Source organism: Mustelus asterias, unplaced genomic scaffold (assembly GCF_964213995.1).
Source record: "Mustelus asterias unplaced genomic scaffold, sMusAst1.hap1.1 HAP1_SCAFFOLD_257, whole genome shotgun sequence".
Lineage (NCBI taxonomy): Eukaryota > Metazoa > Chordata > Chondrichthyes > Carcharhiniformes > Triakidae > Mustelus > Mustelus asterias.
The window spans coordinates 543757-560948 of record NW_027590224.1 but is presented as its reverse complement, the minus strand read 5'-3'; the positions used below and the strand labels follow the sequence as shown (position 1 = coordinate 560948).

Sequence of the window (17192 nt, the reverse complement as noted above, 5' to 3'; positions counted from 1 at the left end):
GCAGGAGGAGATTGACTAACAACAACTTGCATTTATATAGCACCTTTATAGAACACCCAGAAATACTTCACGGAAAGATAAACAATATTTAACATTGAGTTACTGAGGGAGAAATTCAGGCAGAAGGATAAGTTTTAAAGGAGCATTATAGTGGAGGAGGGAGAGAGAGTCCAAGGTTTAGGAAGGGATTTTCCGAGATTAGAGCCCAGGCTTTTGGAGGCATGATCAGCAATGGTGGAGCGGTAGAAATCGAGGGACGTGCGAGAGCACAGATTTTCAGAGATCGCAAGAGTTGTCGGATAATCCATTCATAGGATTCTGTGAGAGATGGGAAAACAACATCATTCAAAATTTGGTAAAAATAGAAAATAAACGATAAAATCAGGAGGTGGCCATTCGGCCCCTTGAGTCTGTGTGCCAACATCCCAATTGCCTGCTTGCCCTGCAGGGAGACTGTGATTCACGCACAAGGACACTAAAATCCTTCAGAATACCAACATTTTCCAGTCTGCCAGCTAATCTGTTTTTCCATTCTTCCCAGCAAAGTGGAAAATTCAGACTGCCCATATTATAGCTTTGTGTCCTCTTTGTGTCTTTGTGTCCTCCACACAGCTTACTTTCCCATCCAGGGTTACATCTTCAGCAAACTTCGACATATATGAAGGGATGGAGTGTAATAAGTCACTGACATGGATTGTGATTAGCTGAGGCTCCAGCACTGATCCCGGCAGCACCAGTTACATCCTGCCAACCAAAAATCACCCATTGTCCCTCCTCTGTTTCTGTCCACTCACCAATCCTCAATCCATGCTACATTACCCCCAATCCCCTGAGCCCATGTCTTGTGGAACAACCTATTGTGTGGCACCTTATCAAATACCTTCTGAAATCCCAGATACATTCCTCATCCACTGGTTCTCCCAGTGGGATAATATTCGCTCCTTTCCAATCCACGGGGACTGTTCAGCAGCAAGAGGATGACAAGCTGGAAGTGACTGGTTAACGCTGCTCAATGATAGGGTGGATTGAAGCATCCTCACAGCTCAGTAAATGGACAGTTCTGGAGTTCAGCAACATTGAACAAACATTATAAACCAAAAACAGGATCCCAATGGAAACAGTGGAACATTCTGGAACTCACCGTCTTTGTCGCTTTCGGAATATGTAAATCCCAATTCCAGCAACAACAAAAACAACAGCAACAAGAATTCCGATTCCCAATCCAACTCTTGCTCTATCCGGGAGTCCAGGTCCTAGAGACAGAATGAAGCCATTAACAGACTGGGACACACTCACAAACTAACAGCAGAGACCTTCAGCACCGAGTGTTTCAGAACCATCCCCAGTATAGACAGATCCCTGGTTAATTCTAGTCCTGGAGGGATGTGGGAGGTTAGACACCGATAATCACACACACACCAGGTCACCCCACAGCTCCTTGCACACACACACTGCCCCACAATGTGATCGATACATGCTTTCCAATAGAGATAACTGGACACTGAGCAGCAGCAGCCTCCCTTCAATTCAACCCAACAGCACGCTGAACTAACAGGAGATTTTAAAATAATTTACCAATCGGAAAAGGCCACGGGATTGTGTGGAATGCCGGATTACACCCGGGTAAATATTTCTCTCCACTGACTTCACCCAGTGTTACATCCAATCCCATCAGTTTCCCAACAGGTGGGTTTGGGTAAAATTGTACCGAGACTTTCCACACAGAATTCCAGAAACACGAATGCTCGTGGGAAGCAGGAATCCTCACAGTTCTGTATCTGAGGGACAGGAAGGTGAGACTCAGAAACAGAAATAACAAATCCCAGTGGTTGCAGGACCAGTTACAGGTAACAGTGACTCACATCACTCACTCTCTCACAATCATTCTTGGGTGGCATAGTAGCACAGTGATTAGCTCTGCTGCCTCACAGCGCCTGGGTCCCAGGTTCGATCCCTGGCTTGGGTCACTGTCTGTGTGGAGTTTGCAAGTTCTCCCTGTGTCTGTGTGGGTTTCCTCCGGGTGCTCCGGTTTCCTCCCACAGTCTGGAAGACGTGCTGGTTAGGGTGCATTGACCCGAACTTGCACTGGAGTGTGGCGACTTGGGGAATTTCTCAGTAACTTCATTGCAGTGTTAATGTAAGCCTTACCTGTGACTAATAAATAACTTTTAATAAATAAACGAATAAACTTTACTTTCAAACCTTCCAGTGTTACTCGCTGTCTATCCAGAATGATGCAACACGCTGAAAACACATGCAGTAGTTTAGAAACAGATTTACCTGGTACAGGTGTGTTCGGTCCAGGTGTAGGAAGTCGCTCTAAAGAAAACATCATGTGTTTAGTATTGTGTGTGACACAAACTACAGAAATGGTCAAAGACTATCGGGCTTTAGGGAAAAACATCCAGGGAGCAACGAGACTCGACTCAAACTGATCAGGAAGGATCAGGAACAGGGTCGGCAGAGTGAAAAGTCCAACAGGATTGCATTAACTGTGATGGGTAGAATGGAAGTTTTCCAGAGTTCCCCTGAGCAGGATCATTCCCAGCAGCCTACATCCCCGTGGAGAGAATCCCCACAGGATCCTGGGCCTACTGGGAACAAGGTAAGTGCACTGGGTCTTGTCAAGGCTGCCTGAGAGGTGTTACAGACCCCACCTCCTGCACCCCAACATTCTGACTCAATACCTGGGTCACAGCCAGTGATCCCTTCAGTTTTATTCTGGTTTCTCTGTCCAGTGGTTTGATACAAACTGATTGAAGTGTTTGAGCAAGTCAGAGGGCAGTTAAAAGTCACCCAGGTTAATGTGGGACTGGAGTCACATATAGACCAGACTGGGTACACACGTACATCGATACAAACATATGAATTGGGAGCAGGAGGCGGCCACTCGAGCCTGCTCCACCATTCAATAAGATCATGGCTCACCTGACTAACTTCAACCACACATTCCCGCCGACCCCTGATAACCTTTCACCCCCCCATCCCCTTATTAACCTTTCACCCTCGTTAATCAAGAATCTATCTCACTCTGCCTTAAATATATTCAAAGACACTGTATCCACTGCCATTTGAGGCAGAGAGTTCCAGAAACTCACAACCTACCAAGAGAGAAGAAATTATCCTCACCTCCATGTTAAGTGAGAGCCCTAATTTTTAATCAGTGATCCCTGGTTCTAGATTCTCCTACAAGAGGGAACATCCTCTCCACATCCACCCTGTCGATACCCCTCAGGATCTTAAAGGTTTCCATCAAGTCGCCTCTTACTCTTCTGAACTCTGGTGGATACAGACCTAACCTCTCCAAACTTTCCTCATAAGACACCCAGCCCCTTCCTGGGATTAGTCTGGTAAACCTTCTCTGAACCGCTTCAAACACTGTTACATATTTCCTTAAATAAGGAGACCAATACTGTACACAATACTCTCGATGTGGTCTCACCAATGCCCCGTACAATTGAAACATAACCTCATTACTTTATCCAAGTCCCCTCACAGCAAACAATAACGGTCCATTAGTATTGCTAATTACTTGTTGTACCTGTATATCAGCCTTTTGTGATTCAAGCACTAGAACACCCAGATCCCTCTGCACGATGGCAGGTTTCCTTCCCTAAAGGGACATTAGTGAACCAGTCGGGGTTTTATAATCCAACAGTTTCCTGGTCACTTTTATTAGGACCAACTTTATATTTCCAGATTTTTATTTCATAAACTGAATTTAAATTCTGAAAGTGCCATGGTGGGATTTGAACTCACATTAGAATAGAATAGAATAGAAACCCTACAGTACAGAAAGAGGCCATTCGGCCCATCGAGTCTGCACCGACCACAATCCCACCCAGGCCCTACCCCCATATATTGTACTCACTAATCCCTCTAACCTATGCATCTCAGGACACTAAGGGGCAATTTTAGCACAGCCAATCAACCTAACCCGCACATCTTTGGACTGTGGGAGGAAACCGGAGCACCCGGAGGAAACCCACGCAGACACGAGGAGAATGTGCAAACTCCACACAGACAGTGACCCGAGCCGGGAATCGAACCCAGGACCCTGGAGCTGTGAAGCAGCAGTGCTAACCACTGTGCTACCGTGCCGCCCTCGGGATTCTCCCACATTCTCGGGATTATTTGTTTCATAACATAACCACTGCATGACTGAACCCATAAAATCAGGGATTAAATACAGAATTCCTGAAACAGAAACCTCTCACCTGTTACAGAGAGAAGGACGCGATCAGTTTGCACCCAATAAAATCCTGCACTCATCCTCTTGTAAATCTGACACTGATACTGGTTCTGGTCTGACTCCCTGAGGTCCGAGAGCAGAACTGACCAGTTTCCTTGTTCCAGTTGATCTCTGAACAGCTTTGTTCTGTTTCTGAACCGTGGATTTTGTTCTGTCAAATCATCTTTCCCATTGACAAACTTGTGTAAAAATTCACGTTTGGGTGTCCCCCAGATTACCAGTAAATCTGAGATGGTAACATTCCCTGTGTAGGTACAGGACAGCACAACCTGCTCCCCAAGGAACCCAGAAACTGGGACAGGCGAGTCACCTGGAAAAGATTTGTAGGGGTCTGAAAAAATAAGGATAAATGAAAGAAAAATGAAAAGTGTGTTTTCTTGAAATATGGGTAAATTTAATGAAAAAGACATTTACTATTGTTCTTTGTTTCCTTGTGAGTTTCAATATCCTGTTTACTGGGCCCAATACCGTGAACAGATACTGTTTGAGTGATGTCAGCTAAGCCAATCCGTTTTCTAGAGAGCTGCACTTTAATCCAATCAGATTACTTAGGGGGAGGGAAAAAGAAAAACGGCGGGAGGCAGAGGAAGCTGCAGTGGGGAGACACACGTGGGGGAGAGGAAGCTGCAGTGGGGAGACACACGTGGGGGAGAGGAAGCTGCAGTGGGGAGACACACGTGGGGGAGAGGAAGCTGCAGTGGGGAGACACACGTGGGGGAGAGGAAGCTGCAGTGGGGGAGAGGAAGCTGCAGTGGGGAGACACACGTGGGGAAGAGGAAGCTGCAGTGGGGGAGACACACGTGGGGGAGAGGAAGCTGCAGTGGGGAGACACACGTGGGGGAGAGGAAGCTGCAGTGGGGAGACACACGTGGGGAAGAGGAAGCTGCAGTGGGGAGACACACTTGGGGAAGAGGAAGCTGCAGTGGGGAGACACGTGGGGAAGAGGAAGCTGCAGTGGGGGAGACACACGTGGGGAGAGGAAGCTGCAGTGGGGGAGACACACGTGGGGAGAGGAAGCTGCAGTGGGGGGGGACACGTGGGGGAGAGGAAGCTGCAGTGGGGAGACACACGTGGGGAAGAGGAAGCTGCAGTGGGGAGACACACGTGGGGGAGAGGAAGCTGCAGTGGGGAGACACGCGTGGGGAAGAGGAAGCTGCAGTGGGGGGGGACACGTGGCGAGAGGAAGCTGCAGTGGGGAGACACACGTGGGGGAGAGGAAGCTGCAGTGGGGAGACACACTTGGGGAAGAGGAAGCTGCAGTGGGGAGACACGTGGGGAAGAGGAAGCTGCAGTGGGGGAGACACACGTGGGGAGAGGAAGCTGCAGTGGGGGAGACACACGTGGGGAGAGGAAGCTGCAGTGGGGGGGGACACGTGGGGGAGAGGAAGCTGCAGTGGGGAGACACACGTGGGGAAGAGGAAGCTGCAGTGGGGAGACACACGTGGGGGAGAGGAAGCTGCAGTGGGGAGACACGCGTGGGGAAGAGGAAGCTGCAGTGGGGAGACACACGTGGGGGAGAGGAAGCTGCAGTGGGGAGACACACGTGGGGGAGAGGAAGCTGCAGTGGGGGGGGACACGTGGGGGAGAGGAAGCTGCAATGGGGGGGGGCACGTGGGGGAGAGGAAGCTGCAGTGGGGAGACACACGTGGGGGAGAGGAAGCTGCAGTGGGGAGACACACGTGGGGGAGAGGAAGCTGCAGTGGGGAGACACACGTGGGGAGAGGAAGCTGCAGTGGGGAGACACACGTGGGGGAGAGGAAGCTGCAGTGGGGAGACACACGTGGGGAAGAGGAAGCTGCAGTGGGGAGACACATGTGGGGGAGAGGATACTGCAGTGGGGAGACACACGTGGGGGAGAGGATACTGCAGTGGGGAGACACACGTGGGGGAGAGGATACTGCAGTGGGGGAGACACACGTGGGGAGAGGAAGCTGCAGTGGGGAGACACACGTGGGGGAGAGGAAGCTGCAGTGGGGGGGGGGGAAGACATGTGGGGAAGAGGAAGCTGCAGTGGGGGGGGACACGTGGGGGAGAGGATACTGCAGTGGGGAGACTCACGTGGGGAGAGGAAGCTGCAGTGGGGAGAGACACGTGGGGGAGAGGAAACTGCAGTGGGGAGAGACGCGTGGGGAGAGGAAGCTGCAGTGGGGAGACACACGTGGGGGAGAGGAAGCTGCAGTGGGGAGAGACACGTGGGGGAGAGGAAGCTGCAGTGGGGAGACACACGTGGGGGGAGAGGAAGCTGCAGGGGGGACACACGTGGGGAAGAGGAAGCTGCAGTGGGGAGACACACGTGGGGGAAGAGGAAGCTGCAGTGGGGAGAGACACGTGGGGGGAGAGGAAGCTGCAGTGGGGAGACACGCGTGGGGAAGAGAAGCTGTTTCCATGCGGTAAAAACCCAGTTTTAACATCGAGGCAAATAATATTTGTCGTCTAACATACTTCACAGTACGGGCACAAATATTACTGTGCAGTTAAAGCTCGTGTTTGTCGCAGTTTAGTAACTCGTTTTTTTCCAGTTTGAAGTGAAAGGCAGCAAGGTTTAGTCCTGTTTGTTATTTTCATTACTGCTGAGAAAAAGTGTGAAGCGCATTGTCTTGTACTCTCAAGTGTGGACGTTTCGGCTAGAAACTGCTGGGCGTAGTTTTCACTGAGAAGACGGAGAGAGTGAGGATTAGCTGAAGCTAACTTGCTAAGTCGCACTGCCGAGGAGGACAGACTTCAGCGCACTGGACCTGCGTCACTACACGGACAGCTTGCTGCATTTTCTTTTCCTGCTGCATAATCTTCCCGCTCGCAGACCCTTCTGGACTGTGTGTGTCGTGGTTGCGTGAGTAACTGGAGACTATACTATCAGACACTGAACGGTATCGGCAGTGTGTTGATGAGGGCGTGTTTTCTTCATATGTGCACCAACGTATGGGCCCCAACATTTATAAATCCAAGCGCTTGGTAATATTTTGAACATTTCTCAGGGTTGAAACTGTTTAATTGAAAAATCTTTAGTTTGGGCTCTTTACCTGTTTTATGAGACGCAATAATGCAAGAAAATACATTTATTTTTGTTATTCCTTTTGCATGGTTCTCCTGAACCTTTTCTTATTATAAGGTTTACATACTTACCATTTTAGGAGGCACCGCGCTATTATTAATAGGTTATTACTCTAGATTGCAACTGCATACACTAATCCTTTTCATTCACGCCTGTACTGACATTTATTAGTAAATAGGAAATTTAGCCGAGCTCAACACCAACCGCCAAGAACTCAGGATCCTGTTAAGTGAACATTATAACATCAAGCACATCCCAGGTACAGCTTTACTTAACTCAGCTGGTCAGAGCATATAGTTGTCAGCAGGGGGGGGGGGGGGGGTGACAGATTGAAAGTATTTATCCACAGATATAACCTCCTGCTGGTACATTACATCCCAAGCTTCACATGGTTACACTGCCATGCTTGATTTACAAGAAGTCCTGATCAGTACCTCACTGCTTTCATTTGTGTGGGAAGGTTAAAGCTCAGGCATTGAGGGCCTTCAACTAAAACCAGCTTGTGCTGGATATTTGTATATTTTAAAAATGGACACCAGACAGTGAAGATTGCTGAAAATTCACAACCTGCCACGGACAGGAATGGCTACAGGGGATTTCTCGAGGGGGCAATGGAACACTCCTATCTGCTTCCAGATACGTTACTGATAAAAAGCATCCGAAATCTGAGTGACAAAGCAAGTTTTTCATCTCAAAGTGTGTGGGTGCTAATTTCCTGGACAGACCAGTATCCCGTTTTCCTCTTGGAAGAAGGTGTTCTCCCATTATGCCTGTCAGTCAGTGTGCTGAGAATTAGCAACTGGGTGTTTGCCACATAAACTAGAAACAGGAGTAGACCATTCGGCCCTTCGATCCTGCTCCGTCATTCGTTATGATCATGGCTTATCATTGAATTCAAAATCCTGATCCCCCCCCTTTCTCCCCAAATAGCCCCAAGAACTATATCTAATTACTTCACGAAATCACACAACGTTTTGGCCTCAACTACTTTCTGTAGTATGAATTTCACATTCACCACCCTCTGGGTGAAGAAATTTCTCCTCACCTCAGCTCTAAAAAGGTTTACCCCTTATCCTCAAACTATGACCACTAGTGCTGGACTTCCCCACCATTTGGAACATTCTTTCTGAATCTATCCTGTCTAACCCTGTTAAAGGTTTCTGTGAGATCCCCTCTCACTCTTCTAAACTCCATAGATAGATAGTGAGGAACATTGTCAGAGGCTACAGAAGGATATAGATAGGCTGGAAATTTGGGCAGGGAAATGGCAGATGGAGTTCAATCCTGATAAATGCGAAGTGATGCATTTTGGTGGGAATAATGTAGGGAGGAGCTACACGATAAATGGAAGAACCATAAAGGGTGTAGAGACGCAGAGGGACCTGGGTGTGCAAGTCCACAGATCTTTGAAGGTGACGTCACAGGTGGAGAAGGTGGTGAAGAAGGCATATGGCATGCTTGCCTTTATAGGACGGGGCATAGAGTATAAAAGTTGGGGTCTGATGTTGCAGATGTATAGAACGTTGGTTCGGCCGCATTTGGAATACTGCGTCCAGTTCTGGTCGCCACACTACCAGAAGGACGTGGAGGCTTTGGAGAGAGTACAGAGGAGGTTTACCAGGATGTTGCCTGGTATGGAGGGGCTTGGTTATGAGGAGAGATTGGGGAAACTGGGGTTGTTCTCCTTGGAAAGACGGAGGATGAGGGGAGACTTAATAGAGGTGTATAAAATTATGAAAGGCATAGATAGGGTGAACGGTGGGAAGCTTTTCCCCGGGTCGGTGGTGACGTTCACGAGGGGTCATAGGTTCAAGGTGAAGGGGGGGAGGTTTAACACAGATATCAGAAGGACATATTTCACACAGAGGGTCGTGGGGGCCTGGAATGTGTTGCCGGGCAAGGTGGTGGAGGCGGACACACTGGGAACGTTTAAGACTTATCTAGACAGCTATATGAACGGAGTGGGAATGGAGGGATACAAAAGAGTGGTCTAGTTTGGACCAGGGAGCGGCGCGGGCTAATTGTTCCTGGTTTCTCGTTTCAAGGCTTCATTCTATGATCATCTTGCTGGTGCCAGTACAGAGTGAGACTGCGGATAGTTGGGAACCTGTCTCGGGGGCAGGGAATTCATATGGTGTTCATGGAAGTGGAAATGACTAGGGTTGGGAAGCATTTTCCGATCGGGGCCATTGTGATCTCCTGGACTCGTTTCGATCGCCTCAGGGGGTCGGAGAGGAATTTCCCAGATTTTTTTTCCCCATATTGGCCCTGGGGTTTTTCACTCTGGGTTTTCGCCTCTCCCTGGAGATCACATGGTCTGGAATGGGGGGGTGGGGGTAAGTTAATAGGTTGTAATGAACAAAGCATCGTAGCTGTGAGGGACAGCTCGGTGGATAGGATATTGGTATGTAGATAGGCTGGAAAATTGGGCGGGGATCCTGGATTCAGGATTCAATCCTGGACCGGGGAGCGGCGCGGGCTTGGAGGGCCGAAGGGCCTGTTCCTGTGCTGTATTGTTCTTTGTTCTTTGTTTTGTTTGTCCAGTGGAGTATAATCCTAACTGACTTAGTCTCTCCTCATGTGATAGACCTGTTATCCATTTCAAGGTGATATAGTAAGGCAGGGCACCTGTAAAACAATAGGCAGTTTTGCAGGGCTATCTAAAACTTGCTCCGAAAATCAATGAGCCAGCAGAAGGATGGCAGCTAGGTAAAGAACAGAAATCGTTACCAAACTAAAAGAATCAACTGTTTACCAACAAAAGCCAAATATACTGAAAAGAATCGCAACGGCTACAATGCATCATCATCATCATCTATTCCTCGCAAATCAAGGATTGTTCCCTGTAATCTTTTTTCTTTATATTTACTAACTATTGACCTAATTTCTAAAACTTATGAATGCAGACGCATGTGTTTTCCCATTTCTTTTACCCTTTTGATAATTTATAATCTTACTCCAGCTTAATTTAAGAAAACCTGGTTGAATTTGTCCCTTTGAAGCTATTGGCTCGGGAAAAGGGGCCCAAGGGAAAAGGGGCCCAAGGGAAAAGGGGCCCAAGGGAAAAGGGGCCCAAGGGAAAAGGGGCCCAAGGGAAAAGGGGCCCTTGTTAGATTAAACCTTTGTTGTTACCAGCAGAGAAAGGGTGGGTTGAGTAAAGACATGGGGCCACACATCCCTCCTCACCCTGGTTTGTGACAATAGGGGGCTATCCCAGCCAGACAGCTCAGCCCAACCTGGGAATCGTCAAAACAACTCATGATCATAGTGTGTGATGTGAAGCTACTGTGATGACTCCCTCAATGACCGACTCTGTCCCCTCCAAGGACCCAAAGCCCAATTCCCAGTCCTGTTGACTCTGCTCCCCATGCTCCCAGACAATTCCCAGTTCAATCCCCCACTCTCTCAATGGCTCCACTTACAGTTCACACAGCAGCTTAAAGCAAAATGTATTCCTGACCCCCCCATCCCTTTGATCAGAGCTGAAATGTTCCAGCAGTCACAGCTCTTACCTGAAACAGCAGCAACAACACTGAGCAGCAGCAGGAGTAGTTTGTGGAAGGTGTGTCCCTGCAACAAGAAAACACAGTTACCCCCTTTACAACAGGTTCACTTCCTGATGATGGATCAGAGCTGGGCTCAGCGCATGCGTGTTCGGTGCCGCCCCTGGGTGAAGGTTGACAGGGGCGCATGCGGCTGGAGCCAGGTCCGCGCCCGCAAGTGGAGCATGCGCACTGACGCAGCAGCGCCCGCTCCCGGGAGGAGCCTGCGCAGTGACACAGCAGCGCCGGAACCGGGAAAGGATCATGCGCAGACACAGCAGCGCCGGACCCGGGAAAGGAGCATGCGCAGACACAGCAGTGCCGGTGCCGGCAGGGGAGCCTGCGCAGTGACACAGGAGTGCCGGACCCGGGAGAGGAGCATGCGCACTGTACAAGTTCTTCCTCCGGATCTCCGCATTCCCCCCACCATCAACCCCACTCCTCGCTCCGGATTTTACTGACAGCACAAAACCATTGCAGAGCGGAAAACCCAAATCCATTCCTAGTTCCAAAATCAAACTGAATCCAAATGTTCCCCAAAACAGAGACAAACAAGATCCAAACTGACAAGACAAGGCATTGCACCCCACCTTGGGCTGGATCACAACCAAAAGACCAACAACTCATTCACCCCGAACCCCCCCCCCCCAAAGCTCACAGCCCCCCCCGCCCCCCCTGGACATTTCCAGCTGCTTCACACCATCCTGACTCTGGTCACTTTGCAGCCTCTCTGACTAATCCCCACACTGTCTCCAGGAGCAAACCCTCATTCCCAACCCAGAGCCTGAACCCCGGCTCTGAGACACTGACAGTCCCTGCAGCTCCTTTCCATCCATTCCACCCCGGATCTGAGGCACTGACAGTCCCTGCAGCTCCTTTCCATCCATCCCCCCCCGGCTCTGAGACACTGACAGTCCCTGCAGCTCCTTTCCATCCATTCCCCCCCGGCTCTGAGACACTGACAGTCCCTGCAGCTCCTTTCCATCCATTCCCCCCCGGCTCTGAGACACTGACAGTCCCTGCAGCTCCTTTCCATCCATTTCTCCCCGGCTCTGAGACACTGACAGTCCCTGCAGCTCCTTTCCATCCATTTCTCCCCGGCTCTGAGACACTGACAGTCCCTGCAGCTCCTTTCCATCCATTTCTCCCCGGCTCTGAGACACTGACAGTCCCTGCAGCTCCTTTCCATCCATTCCCCCCCGGCTCTGAGACACTGACAGTCCCTGCAGCTCCTTTCCATCCATTCCCCCCCGGCTCTGAGACACTGACAGTCCCTGCAGCTCCTTTCCATCCATTCCCCCCCGGCTCTGAGACACTGACAGTCCCTGCAGCTCCTTTCCATCCATTCCCCCCCGGCTCTGAGACACTGACAGTACCTGCAGCTCCTTTCCATCCATTCCCCCCCGGCTCTGAGACACTGACAGTCCCTGCAGCTCCTTTCCATCCATTCCCCCCCGGCTCTGAGACACTGACAGTCCCTGCAGCTCCTTTCCATCCATTCCCCCCCCGGCTCTGAGACACTGACAGTACCTGCAGCTCATTTCCATCCATTCCGCACACAGGGACCAGCTCGGAGACTCCACACTGAGAGCAGGAGAGACACAAACACATTCACTGTCACGCTGAGCAGGAAATGGGGCGGGACCTGCTGCGGTCCCATTCACACAGAGAGGCGGTGCTGACCATCCCCGCTCTCTGCTCCCTCTCCCCGGGTGTGGGCTGGACAGTTTCCCGGGAGCCGGCACTCGGATTGTTGTTTCACTCCAATCCCTTCAGGGGAAAAGCAGCTTTTAACCCGGCTTTTCCTGACAGAGGCTGGGACATTATTCCTCACTCCCCCTGTGTCTCTGAATGGGAGAGTCCAGACTTCGCCCTCAGCCCCTTTTTTTTTCTATTTCTACAATAAACAGAAGAACTGTTTATTACAAAGCAGACATCACAAACCAAACAGGTGGTCCCTATGGTAGTGTATAATGGCACCTATTTTGTCTGTGGAGATAACGCCTATCCTTGGCTTCCCTGGGACTGGTCTGGATCTTGCTATCTCGCGTATGTGGTCCCCTATGTCCGACATTATGACTCCCTGCATCTCCACCCCAAGATACATCTGTTAAGATCTAAACGGGCCATCACCGAAGCTCAACGGTTTTGGATGATAGCCTTTCCTGCCTATGGGACCGCCATAGCAGCTCGAGAACTGATCAATATGGCATCAGCTCTTGAGAAAATAGCTAATGATACTGCGGATGGATTAGAGGATGTGAGCACCGCTATCTCCGAAGTTTCAGCTGAAGTCGTAGCTATACGGACGGTGGCACTCCAAAATCAAATGGCTTTAGATTACTTGTTGGCAGCAACAGGAGGCACCTGTGCCCTAATAGGCTCCGAGCGCTGTACATACATTCCAGACGCCTCCCACAATATCACTGATTTAGCTGAGCATATTAAAAAAAGACCACTGACAAAATAAGGGCTGATGGGCAAAACTTTAAGAACTCCAATCCTCCTGGCTGGTGGCCTTTTAGTAACCTCTTTGGAGACTGGGGAGGGATGTTGATGCACCTGCGAGTCATTATCCTGGTAGTTTGCTTACTGCTAGGCTTATTGCAGGTTGTCTGCCAATGCCTAGCATATCATAGAGCACAAGTTCCCCTCAAAAGAGGTTAGTGTTATCATGGAATGATAAAAGGAGGGAATGAGATGTTAAGGGGTTAACATCCCATGAATCTCCTATGATGTTTTTAAAAATTGTGTGCTTGAACTTTTGAACTTTGCAAACGCAGCTGTGATTAACTTGCTGTCTGGAACAATTAGTGCTGGTAACATATTCCCTATATCAACTCAGCTAATGCTGTCCTTGTTTGAAGGAGATAACATTCGCTTTATGTGCAAAGTAGCGTCCCAAGATATATGGGAACGGTTGCTATCTCACACTCGGGCAATGGTGGACGTGCAGTTTCCATGGCAACAGGGGGTGGGTTTTTGGCATATTTTTACTCACATACTGTCTTTGTATTTACTGTTGCTAAGCACGTGATCTGGGTGAAGTTATACTGTGTACGTGACCGATTGCTGTAAAAAGAGTGTAAAGGGAGGAACTTCCCCCCCTGTTCGGAGAATATTGCTCGGCGAAGTTCAGCACACTGTGCTGAGTTAGTAAAGCAATCCTCCAAAAGCTTATACTTGCTTGAAAATAAAGGACTGGGTTTTCTTGTACAGATCAGTGTCTTGCTCTTGCATCAAGTACGTAAGGGTCTCTGAAAAACGAACCTTGACAAAACAACACAGCTTTCAAGCTAAGAATTTACTTCAATTTATCTTACTGCAACCAGCTGCGTTTGCACTTTTGCAGGAGCTCACTTTTTCTTTTACAAATGGCCAAGATCATTGGAGATTCATGGGATGTTCACCCCTCAACACCTCACAGCCAGCAGATGGCGATGTTGTCGAGCTCACGTGGTGAATAAAAACTGAACAAGAGCGACACGGTAGCACAGTGGTTAGCACTGCTGCTTCACAGCTCCAGGGACCCGGTTCGATTCCCGGCTTGGGTCACTGTCTGTGTGGAGTTTGCACATTCTCCTCGTGTCTGCGTGGGTTTCCTCCGGGTGCTCCGGTTTCCTCAAGGATCGCACACCCACTATTGGAAGTGGAATCACTGAGTTGTTACTAGTTTATTTGCAGTATTTATACATCAATCTCCACCTCTAACAGGTGATAATTGTTAAATAAACCGCTATAAAAATTCAGATCAGTCATTAATATTCGAACAATGTTCAAATGAGGAGAAAAAACTGACACTTACCTTTGAGACAGACTGAACTGATGGCTGGGGAGGGTCTCTCCTCATGTTGCTGTGATTTGGAACATGTTTTACTGTCCGTGTGGTCTCAATGCTCACGGTTTGTAATAATATCCACGCTTCAGAATAAACAAGCCCTTCCTCATTGTTGTGATTGAGTTGACTTCAGTGCCCAGGACACATTGATCGCTCCATTTAGTTGCTGTTGGTCTTGTTTCAGTGTCCAAGGTGGTGATGGGGCTTCTTCTTGAACGGTTTCAGTCCCGTGTGGTGAAGGTGCTCCCACAGTGCCGTTAGGGAGGGAGCTCCAGGATTTTGACCCGGTGACAATGAAGGAACGGCCGATATATCTCCAAGTGGGGACGTTGTGTGTGAGACTGGGAGGGGAACTTGGAGGTGATGGTGTTCCCCATGTTCCTGCTGCCCTTGTCCTTCTCGGGGAGACTGGAGGTTGTGGCTTTGGGAGGTTTTATTGAAGAATGTGGCAGTGGGAACAGAAGAGAAAGATAATCATTATAATTACTGTGAATAGAATTGAAACTAAAAATACTTGACCTGCTGGAAATTGATGTAAAGACAGAAGTTCTGAAGAGAAATGCCATTGGAAAGCTCAACTCTGAGAATTTCCACCACTTCATTGAATGGAGACTCAGCGGGACAGCCAATCAGATTCTGAATCCGGCTGTCAATCAGAAGCAGCCCCGCCTCCCGCGGCCATTTTGTTTCCCGTTGAAAAACGACAACTCAGTGACACCGCCCCCCCCCCCCAAACATCCCCCCACCCCAAATCCCCTCCCCCCCAACATCCCACCCCCCCCAACATCCCCCCACCCCAAATCCCACCCCCCCAACATCCCCCCACCCCAAATCCCCTCCCCCCCCAACATCCCCCCACCCCAAATCCCCCCTCCCCCCAACATCCCCCCACCCCAAATCCCCCCTCCCCCCAACATCCCCCCACCCCAAATCCCCCCTCCCCCCAACATCCCCCCACCCCAAATCCCCTCCCCCCCCAACATCCCCCCACCCCAAATCCCCCCCCCAACATCCCCCCACCCCAAATCCCCTCCCCCCCCAACATCCCCCACCCCCCCAACATCCCCCACCCCAAATCCCCCCTCCCCCCAACATCCCCCACCCCAAATCCCCTCCCCCCCCAACATCCCCCCACCCCCCAACATCCCCCCACCCCCCAACATCCCCCCACCCCCCAACATCCCCCCATCCCAAATCCCCTCCCCCCTCACCCAGCCCCCCTCCCCTCAAACACCCCCCCCACCCCAAATCCCCTCCCCCCCCCCCAGGCTCCCCCCCCCCCAGGCTCCCCCCCCCAGCGCGGATATCAGGCCCAGATCCAGTGGATGCTAAAGGAAAGGTTTCTCCCTCAGGGGGAGAAACACAAAACTCCTGAAATAAACAAACTCTCCCCCGGCTCAGAGACAGAGAATAAAGAGCTGAATGGGGGTGAGGATGAAGGAAAGTTTCCCCCTTTCCCCCGGCTCTGAGACACTGACAGTCCCTGCAGCTCCTTTCCATCCATTCCCCCCGCACAGGGATCAGCTCTGGGGCTGTGAAACTTCTCACTGTGTTTCCCCCAGTCCCAGACCGCCATCTCCACCCCGACAACAGGCAGCACGCACTCACTGTCAGGGGGCGGGACCTGGGTTCGTTCACACAGAGAGAGGGGGGTGCTGACCATCCCCGCTCTCCCCTCCCTCTCCCCGGGTGTGGGCTGGACAGTTTCCCGGGAGCCGGCACTCGGATTGTTGTTTCACTCCAATCCCTTCAGGGGAAAAGCAGCTTTTAACCCGGCTTTTCCTGACAGAGACTGGGACATTATTCCTCACTCCCCCCTGTCCTACAATGGCACAGTCCAGACTCCGCCCTCAGCCCCAGGGGAGGATGACGAAGGCGGTGCAGACTCAGTGCAGAGTGGGAACAGATCCAGAGACACAGACTGAGCTGGTGGCTGTCCAATGCAAACCAGGACAATCGGTTTCCACTGTCAGACCGACAGCGCCGCAGGGATTAAACAATATAGAATAAATTAAAAATAAACAGAATAAAAACATCAGATAAATACAGGGACCAGACTCTGGGTTTATCTGTCTGAACCCCTTTAATACAGGAACCAGACTCTGGGTTTATCTGTCTGAACCCCTTTAATACAGGAACCAGACTCTGGGTTTATCTGTCTGAACCCCTTTAATACAGGAACCAGACTCTGGGTTTATCTGTCTGAACCCCTTTATGATGTGGAGATGCCGGCGTTGGACTGGGGTAAGCACAGTAAGAAGTCTCACAACACCAGGTTAAAGTCCAACAGGTTTATTTGGTAGCAAATACCATAAGCTTTCGGAGCGCTGCCCCTTCGTCAGATGGAGTGAAAATCTGTTCTCCAACCGTGCACAGAGACACAGAAATCAATGTTGGATTTATGTCACATTATCAGTAACCCCTACAGCTTTCCCCCTGATCTTGCAGAATCTTACTAGCTGTTCTGTCTGGAGACAATACACATCTCTTTAACCTGTGTTGAATGTT

At 50.2% G+C, this 17192-nt stretch overlaps 1 protein-coding gene across 13 annotated transcripts in view; it reads right to left on the bottom strand.

Annotated features, from left to right (window-relative positions):
• LOC144485972 (CD276 antigen homolog) overlaps positions 1-16367 on the bottom strand; it is a 60742-nt gene extending 44375 nt beyond the window's left edge. The window contains exons 1-6 of one of the 13 annotated variants that reach the window (XM_078204053.1): positions 16293-16367; positions 14652-15105; positions 10817-10874; positions 4218-4583; positions 2281-2319; positions 1142-1253 (exon numbers count right to left, since the gene is read on the bottom strand). In XM_078204053.1, coding sequence (XP_078060179.1) covers positions 1142-1253; positions 2281-2319; positions 4218-4583; positions 10817-10874; positions 14652-14696 — 620 coding nt within the window. In that variant the 5' untranslated portion in view covers positions 14697-15105; positions 16293-16367. Of the gene's footprint in view, positions 1-23; positions 319-1141; positions 1254-2280; positions 2320-4217; positions 4584-10816; positions 10875-12376; positions 12744-14033; positions 14117-14206; positions 14487-14651; positions 15428-16162 lie in introns of those variants that run through there. The other 12 variants (XM_078204060.1, XM_078204050.1, XM_078204052.1 and 9 more) reach the window with 12 other exon arrangements.
• Between the last annotated feature and the right edge of the window lie 825 nt (positions 16368-17192).